Below are 9,751 nucleotides of genomic sequence, written 5' to 3'. Positions count from 1 at the left end.
TCACCACGGCCCGCACCATCGTAACTTACACCCCTGTAGATCTGAAATAATTGGATGGTGAAACTTACCAACCAACCAGAAAAGGAAGGCAAAGCAATTCAGGCATTCTTGAAGGTCAGGACAATCCTTGTCCTGCAAAGAAATCTTATTTTTAAAGTAGAATTGTTTTATTTTGCAAGCAGTATGCTTTTAGAATCAAATGTGGAGTGGAGCTCTATAGTTACGCGATGACATCATGTGCCCCCGTACCTTCAAAATTAATCCACAATCATAATTCATTAGAAAAATAGAGTTTCCATCATCATATGTTACAATAAAGTTAGACAAAAGAGAAAGCCACCCCGGGTGAACAGATAAAACATGTTGTCTATCTGCTGTTTCCATGACACATTTTGCAATGATTTTTTTTTGCGACATTGATTTTGTCAAATAAAAATGGGGAAATGGAAACCTGCAATGTGAATGGCTGTATTGGTGGAAATGCTATTATCGACAGAGGCCTCACATTGGAATGAAGAGTTGTACATAAACAAATAGTAGAATGGAGCACTATCTTCTACTGGCTATAGAAGACAAGACCTTCCAACAGAGGAGACTGCTAAAAACACTATAAAAAACACAATCAACAGCTAATCTCCACTGGGGACCTCAAGCCACCAAGGTCGAAGTGGGCTGAGTAGAGAGTAGTAGTATACAGTTATAGCTACTCTGTTGTTACTGCAACATAGTCAATTTCATTAATTCCTAAACTGAATGGCAAATAAGGTGTGAATAGCAGGAAGTGACTTTAATTCACAGTTGCTTAATATTGCCCAAATCTTTTTAGAAAAGTTAGTCAAAGTATAAAATGTGTAGATAAAAAAAATACAGTTTGACTTTAACAGTTGAATGAAACGTTCACTTGATGGCATATCCAAGAATGTGTGGTTTGATCATGAAAGTGACCCGCGGAGCCTCAATGTGTCGGAGCTGGATCTCTGAGAACCCAGCAGCCTCCAGATCTCTCCACGTTGCCCTGGTAACCATGCAGCCGTCCCCCAGGTAGTACCACATCGGCTGGAGCATGTGCTGGAAGAAGTATATCCAAGAGGAGGGGTCTGACTCTACATGCTCCAGAAAGTACAGAGCACCACCCTGTTGGACAACAAATGTGTAGATTCTATTCTCATTCCCCAAAACCGTCAAAACAATCAAAAGTAGCTGGGTGTCTGATCTAGTGACTGAAAAGGCCATGGGAAACTTGACAAATGTACATATCACTATCTATCCCAGTCCCACCCAAGCACCAGATATCAAATATAATGTTTGGTCAAATGTGCTTGGCTTAACCCAAATGTAAGACATAGTGGAAAGACTACATGTGTAAAAATGTAAATTACATCAACATAATTACATTGCTTGGTTAGGCAAGGTGTTTATACTGTGTTGGGGGGTTTCACACACCTCTTGTTTACAGACAAGGGATTTGTCACAAGCTTTATGTGTCTAAAAATACCTAAGACTTAACATCGCTATAGGCTTAACTTTTAACACGAGGACAACATGGGGCAAGTTAGAGAACTCTCTCAATTCACTAATGGAGTCTGGAATGTACAGTAGATCTTAGTTATCATTTTGCGAAACAATAACTCTTATTAGGCCTATAGGGCAGGCTACGTCTCCCTAGCTTGACACACATAACCTACTAGCTGAAATAATGAACTCACTTTTCGGAGTATCCGTCTTGCCTCTTCCAGTACCTGTGGCACATTGTTGACAGAACACAGCACAAGCGTGCAGACAACAACATCCACTGACTCATCTTGCACTGCCATCAGGTCCTCTCCTGAGGCAACCACAAAGCTTTCATAGGTCAGGTGGTTGCTTGCTGTCATACTCATCTGCAGGTACTTCTCAAAGTGAGGGTTGGGATCTGTGCAAATGACCGTGCAACCGTATGGGTAGTATTTGAAGTTGGCCCCACTACCGCAGCCAATCTCCAGAAGTCGAAGTGTACCATCCGTGTTGCAGAATTTACACAAGTCTCGAAAAAGGTTCCTCTTGTTATCGTGCATTTTGTCGTTGTATGAAAAAGTGATATTGTAAGCAAGAAGTGGAAACAAACGCTTGTATATGCCATATAAGCCCCAAAACTCCATTAGTTGGAGAGGTAAAGTTATCGCCAAACAAATTAGCCTGCAGAAGTTCATCAAGAAGTTCCTCATAAGATATGTCATTTTACCAGTGAAACCTCCCATGTGAATTTAAGCAGCACACTGCAGGCAGGCTAGGTGAGGTAGGATTTAGCCCATAGCAAGGTGATACAGGGATCAGGGAGGGTCAGGAGGAAGGTGCTAATCTGGTAGCTTTTCATCTGGCCTCATGATGGAGTTATTGCATCACAACCTCTTGCACTTTGGTCTTATCATAGCTTTGTAGAGGTTTGAAAACTGCTTTTATTTAGACACTCATTCTATGGCAATCAGTGTAGGTGTGGGTGTATAATGCAAATATTATGAACATGTTTCACAGGGTGTTGTTTTACAGGTTATGTCAATGAACCATAAGCCAAACAACTGTTATTAGGTGAAAAATATTGAAAATAGATGCAAAGATGTGAAAAAATTACATTTGCTAAGTACATTTCATATGCACTGAAAAAAATATTAAACGCAGCATGCAACAGTTTCAAAGATTTGACTGAGTTACAGTTCATAAGGAAATTAAAATACACTTAACAAAAATATAAAATGCAGTTGTGTTCGCTGTCCATAGCTTATGCCTGCCAATACCACAACCAAAATTCCACCATGGGTCACATTGACATCAGCAAACCGCTCGCTCACACGATGCTATACACAGTCTGCCTGGTAGCTGAAACAAGGATTCATCCGTGAAGAGCACACTTCTCCAGTGTGCCAGTGACCATCGAAGGTGAGCGTTTTACCCACTGCAGTCGGTTACGTTACCAAACTGCAGTCAGGTCAAGACCCCCGGTGAGGATGACGAGCTTCCCCGAGATGGTTTCTGACAGTTTTTGCAGAAAAATGTTGGTTGTGTAAACCCACAGTTTCATCAGCTGTACGGGTGGCTGGTCTCAGATGATCCTGCAGGTGAAAAAGCCAGATGTGGAGGACCTGGACTGGTGTGGTTACACACGGTCTGCGGGTTTGAGGCCAGTTGGCCATACTGCCAAATTCTTTAAAACAATGTTGGAGGTGGCTTATGGTAGAGAAAATAACAAATTATCTGGTAAGAGCCCTGGTGGACATTCCTTCAGTCAGCATGCATATTGCACACTCCCTCAAAACTTGAAACATCTGTGTCATTGTGTTGTGACACAAAACTGCACATTTTAGATTGGCCTTTTATATTGTCCCCAGCACAAGGTGCACCTGTGTAATGATCATGCTGCTTAATCCATTTCTTGACATGCCACACCTGTCAGGTGGATGGATTATCTCGGCAAATGAGGAATGCTCACATAATTCCAGCTCATGAAACATGGAACTGTCACGCCCTGACCTTAGATAACCTTTTTATTCTCTATTTGGTTAGATCAGGGTGTGACTATGGTGGGCAATCTATGTTGTATTTTCTATGTTGGCCTGGTATGGTTCCCAATCAGAGGCAGCTGTCTATCATTGTCTCTGATTGGGGATCATACTTAGGCAGCCTTTTCCCACCTTAGTTTGTGGGATCTTGATTTTGTATAGTTGCTGTGTAGCCTGCAGAACTTTACGTTTGTATTTTGTTGTTTTTCGGTGTTCATTTTAAATAAAAGTAAGAGGTTCGCCTATCACGCTGCACCTTGGTCTCCTCATTCAAACGACGAGCGTAACAGGAATCAACACTTTACATGTTGCGTTTATATTTTTGTTCAGTATATGTATGTCATTGCTATTTTTTAAGCCAGTTTAATTACATTTTATGCACAAGTAAGTAACTAAAAACTAAACTAAAAATGTTCAAACAATTGCTGGGACAGGCCATTACTTGACAGCATGGCCCATAATATGTGGTTTGATCATGAAGTTGAGTGGTGCCTCAGTTGTAGCTCAGAGAACCCAGTAGCCTCCAGATCTTTCCATGTCGCCCTGACTACCTCACATCCATGCAGAAAGTCCATCTCTAGGAGACAGAACGCGTCTCCTTCCTTAGCGGTATGATGACTGCGTGGTCCCATGGTGTTTATACTTGCATACTATTGTTTGTACAGATGAACGTGGTACCTTCAGACATTTGGAAATTGCTCCCAAGGATGAACCAGACTTGTGGAGGTCTACAATTTTTTTCTGAGATCTTGGCTGATTTCTTTTGATTTTCCCATGATGTCAAGCAAAGAGGCACTGAGTTTTAAGGTAGACCTTGAAATGCACCCACAGGTACACCTCCTGTCACGTTCTGACTATCATTCGGGTGTGTTTTCCTTGTTTTAGTGTTGGTCAGGACGTGAGCTGGGTGGGCATTCTATGTTGTGTGTCTGGTTTGTCTATTTCTATGTTTGGCCTGATATGGTTCTCAATCAGAGGCAGGTGTTAGTCATTGTCTCTGATTGGGAACCAAATTTAGGTAGCCTGTTTTATGTTGGGTTTTGTGGGTAATTATTCCTGTCTCTGTGTTTGTCCATCAGATTGGGCTGTTTTGGTTTTTTCACATTTCTTGTTTTGTAGATTGTTCATCTTTATTAAAGATGTTTACAAGTAACCACGCTGCGTTTTGGTCCGCCTCTCTTTCCCCAGAAGAAAACCGTTACACCTCCAATTGACTCAAATGATGTCAATTAACATATCAGAAGCTTCTAAAGTCATGACATAATTTTCTGAAATTTCCAAGCTGTTTAAATGCACAGTCAACTTACTGTATTTAAACTTTTGACCCACTGGAATTGTGATACAATGAATAATAAGTGAAATAATCTGTCTGTTAACAATTGTTGGAAAAATTACTTGTGTCATGCACAAAGTAGATGTCCTAACCGACTTGCCAAAACTATAGTTTGTTAACAAGAAATTTGTGGAGTGGTTGAAAAATGAGTTTTAATGACTCCTACCTAAGTGTATGTAAACTTCTGACTTCAACTGTATATCCAAGAGGAGGCGTCCGCCACTACATGCTCCAAGAAGTACCGAGCACCACCCTGTTGGACATTGACAACCGTAAACGTTACTAGTAATAAGTTACTTTTTCCAAACCTCCAGCAAGCAGAACACAGAAAAATTGCACTTTTAAGTAGAAAAATGACTATTTTGTCAACTTATACAGTGCCTTGCGAAAGTATTTGGCCCCCTTGAACTTTGCGACCTTTTGCCACATTTTAGGATTCAAACATAAAAATACAGTTTTATATCTTTTTGTGAAGAATCAACAACAAGTGGGACACAATCATGAAGTGGAACGACATTTATTGGATATTTCAAACTTTTTTAACAAATCAAAAACTGAAAAATTGGGCGTGCAAAATTATTCAGCCCCTTTACTTTCAGTGCAGCAAACTCTCTCCAGAAGTTCAGTGAGGATCTCTGAATGATCCAATGTTGACCTAAATGACTAATGATGATAAATACAATCCACATGTGTGTAATCAAGTCTCCGTATAAATGCACCTGCACTGTAATAGTCTCAGAGGTCCGTTAAAAGCGCAGAGAGCATCATGAAGAACAAGGAACACACCAGGCAAGTCCGAGATATTGTTGTGAAGAAGTTTAAAGCCGGATTTGGATACAAAAAGATTTCCCAAGCTTTAAACATCCCAAGGAGCACTGTGCAAATGATAATATTGAAATGGAGGAGTATCAGACCACTGCAAATCTACCAAGACCTGGCCGTCCCTCTAAACTTTCAGCTCATACAAGGAGAAGACTGATCGGAGATGCAGCCAAGAGGCCCATGATCACTCTGGATGAAATGCAGAGATCTACAGCTGAGGTGGGAGACTCTGTCCATAGGACAACAATCAGTCGTATATTGCACAAATCTGGCCTTTATGGAAGAGTGGCAAGAAGAAAGCCATTTCTTAAAGATATCCATAAAAAGTGTTGTTTAAAGTTTGCCACAAGCCACCTGGGAGACACACCAAACATGTGGAAGAAGGTGCTCTGGTCAGATGAATCCAAAATTGAACTTTTTGGCAACAATGCAAAACGTTATGTTTGGCGTAAAAGCAACAGAGCTCATGACCCTGACCACACCATTCCCACTGTCAAACATGGTGGTGGCAGCATCATGGTTTGGGCCTGCTTTTCTTCAGCAGGGACAGGGAAGATGGTTAAAATTGATGGGAAGATGGATGGAGCCAAATACAGGACCATTCTGGAAGAAAACCTGATGGAGTCTGCAAAAGACCTGAGACTGGGACGGAGATTTGTCTTCCAACAAGACAATGATCCAAAACATAAAGCAAAATCTACAATGGAATGGTTCAAAAATAAACATATCCAGGTGTTAGAATGGCCAAGTCAAAGTCCAGACCTGAATCCAATCGAGAATCTGTGGAAAGAACTGAAAACTGCTGTTCGCAAATGCTCTCCATCCAACCTCACTGAGCTCGAGCTGTTTTGCAAGGAGGAATGGGAAAAAATTTCAGTCTCTCGATGTGCAAAACTGATAGAGACATACCCCAAGCGACAGCTGTAATCGCAGCAAAAGGTGGCGCTACAAAGTATAAACTTAAGGGGGCTGAATAATTTTGCACGCCAAATTTTTCAGTTTTTGATTTGTTAAAAAAGTTTGAAATATCCAATAAATGTCGTTCCACTTCATGATTGTGTCCCACTTGTTGTTGATTCTTCACAAAAAAATACAGTTTTATATCTTTATGTTTGAAGCCTGAAATGTGGCAAAAGGTCGCAAAGTTCAAGGGAGCCGAATACTTTCGCAAAGCACTGTAAACATAAAGTCTTCTAAATCTTGCCACAGCCACTTGGGCATTTGTGTTTAGTGGTACAAGTACTCTGCACAGTGGTGTGTTCGTTGCCCAGTATCTCGTGAAATTTCTGACGATTCAATCAGCTAAATTGGCTTACAGTAGTTACAGTGTTTCCCAAATGTTGTCCTCGGGACCCAAGGGGTCACATTTTGGCTTTTGCCCTAGCACGACACAGCTGATTCAAATAATCATCTAATCATCAAGCTTTGATCATTTGAATCTGCGGTGTAGTATTAGTGCAAAAACAAAAAGATGCACCCCTTTTGGTCCCGAGGACAAACGTTTGGTAAAAGCTGATTGGAGATTGTAGTGAAACATAACATTGCAGACTGCTATAGCTCATTGCAACTTCCCATATTACATGTACATTTTAGTCATTTAGCAGATGCTTTTATCCATAGTGACTTACAGTGCATTAATTTTAAACAGTGCATTCAGTTCAAACAATAACAATGCACACACCCCACCACTGTTTTGGTAAAGAGATGAGGGATGGCAAAATGTAACCCCTCTCAAATTTATAGACAGAGCTATGGATGCAAGGACTGACCATCCATGATGTACATTTTTTAGTTTAAACTATATTGAGGCGATACAGTGTTTGTTTACAATTACATTGGTTAAACAATGGAGTAAAATTAGCATATATCTTGGTTTCTGATGGGGTACTACAGTTGAACTAAACTGATTAGGCATTTATATTCTTCAAGAATCAAATTTAAGTCAAAACATTAAATGTAGCAAACAACCATAGATGCACATAAAACGTGTCCTCAATAAAGCAGCCATTAGCAAAACCTATAGGCTACTATTATTCATGTATTAAAACCACAACATGACATAGGTTTTAGAACTTTCTGTGAGATGGACAACATTTACAATGTTGCAAATTGAAAGCGAGTGTTTCCATTTTGGCTCCTAAATTACATCATTTTAATAAAACTTGCCATGATTCGTGGGAAAGTGGTTTAATCGTCAATACACCTCAATCTAATCTTAATTTGTGGGGACCTCAGTTATGTAATATATGTTGACAACAGCGTGCAGACTAATTTCTGAAAAACGGAATTGTATTATGCTGAAATCTGAGACCATGGCCAATATTTTCAATTTAGGAATGGATGTAGACTACTGTTGCCATTTGTATGCATGAGTGCTCATATGTTTCAAATGTAAATAAGATAACCAATTTACAGGCCTCAATATGCGATGCGCCTCGTGTTCGTGGTATGTCGTTGACAGAACACAGAACCAGTGTGCAGACGACAACGTCCACAGATTCGTTTTTCACTGCCCCTGTGTCCTCTCCCGAAGCAACCACAAAGCTTTCGAACATTAGGTGATCATTGACAGCCAGGCTCTTTTACAGATACTTCTCGAAGTAAGGACTGGGGTCTGTGCAAACCACCTTGCAACCAGACGGGTAGAACTCAAAGTTAGCCCCGCTTCCACAGCCAATCTCCAAAATGTGAAGTGGGCCATTGCCTAAGGTGAACTCTGAGAGATTGCTGAAAAGGTCCTTCTTTTTGTTGTGCATTTTTTGTTGTAGGTGAAAGATATCTTGTCAACAAGAAATGGAAATAAACGTTTGTAGATGCCATATATGCCAACCGTCTCCATTAATTGGAGGTGCAACGTTACTACCTTGAAAATAAGCCTAAAGAAAATCATAAAAATAGTCATTTTGCATTTGTGCTATCCTTTAAGATTTTATTGGTGGACTAGATCCAAAAAGGTGAACTGCCACCACCTCGTTTGTGCAGTTGTGGTCAGGTGCGGAGGTTATAGTCTAAAGAGAATGGGTGTGTTTCAGGAGCCACCAATCAAGAACTGGTGACAGTATGACAGTATTAGTTTGGGCTCAGTTGGGCTGTTGATTTCGCCATTGGACCTATCTGGCACCATGGCGGAGGACTGCGTGAGCAGACGATACGTCTGTTTTTATTTCGGTATTAAAGACAAAACATTTAGTTATTATAGTAGGCATCACGTAATTACACAATCTTGTAATTAAGGCCTTGTTAGTAAGCATGTCATGTTATGGTCTACACCTGTTGTATTCGGCACGTGACAAGTAACATTTGATTTGATTTGTCTATTAATGCTCTGTATTATTTCATGTTTCATGTTTTGTGTGGAGCCCAGGAAGAGTAGGTGCTGCTACTGCAACAGCTAATGGGGATCCTAATAAAATATTAATACCAACAAACAGTTTTAATGTGACTCAGCCATAGGCTACAGAAATCTAATATTCTGGCCAAATGATTTTTTTTTACCCTTTTACTTGAGTAAAAGCAAATGTTACACATCAAATTGCTTATATTAGGCAAACTATCCTGCACAAATGTCATGTACTTTTAATTTACGAACAGACAAGGGAAAACTCCAATACTCAGACATAATTTACAAACACAGTATTTGTGTTTAGTGAGTTCGCCAGATCGGAGTCAGTAGAGTTGACAATGCCTTATATTGATAGGTGTGTGTATTGACCATTCCAAATGTAAAGAGTACTTTTGGGTTTCAGGAGAAATATGTAGGAGCAAACAGTACAAATTTTCTTTAGGAATGTTTTGAAGCAAAAGTAAAAGTTGTCCAAAATGTAAATAGTAAAGAACAGATACCCAAAGTATGGTCACTGTAATGTTTAGAAGCAGTGTACACACATCAGGTAATCATCACATAAACCTATAAACACATTTTAAATGTAAAGATATTCAACCACAATGTATCTGTAAGCCTGGTGTTGGATTGTTAGTTTGCATAAACTCACACCTTGTCTGAGGAAACACTTTCAAAAGAAGAAACGATGCCACCTACAACACTTTACCATGATGTGTAATG

At 40.0% G+C, this 9,751-nt stretch overlaps 1 protein-coding gene and 1 pseudogene across 1 annotated transcript; both read right to left on the bottom strand.

Moving 5' to 3' along the window:
• Positions 1 to 897: 897 nt before the first annotated feature.
• LOC135541068 (thiol S-methyltransferase TMT1A-like) lies at positions 898 to 2,204 on the bottom strand. Its single transcript, XM_064967196.1, has 2 exons — positions 1,707 to 2,204; positions 898 to 1,134 (listed from the first exon to the last, which is right to left on the bottom strand). Exons 1-2 carry the CDS (start codon positions 2,202 to 2,204, stop codon positions 898 to 900), a joined length of 735 nt encoding a protein of 244 aa, XP_064823268.1.
• Positions 2,205 to 5,056: 2,852 nt separating this feature from the next.
• LOC135541557 (thiol S-methyltransferase TMT1A-like) lies at positions 5,057 to 8,590 on the bottom strand (annotated as a pseudogene).
• Between the last annotated feature and the right edge of the window lie 1,161 nt (positions 8,591 to 9,751).

This window comes from Oncorhynchus masou, chromosome 6, assembly GCF_036934945.1.
Source record: "Oncorhynchus masou masou isolate Uvic2021 chromosome 6, UVic_Omas_1.1, whole genome shotgun sequence".
Classification (NCBI taxonomy): Eukaryota; Metazoa; Chordata; class Actinopteri; order Salmoniformes; family Salmonidae; genus Oncorhynchus; species Oncorhynchus masou.
Note: the sequence above shows the minus strand (reverse complement) of the source record. Positions and strands in the feature narration are given on the sequence as shown.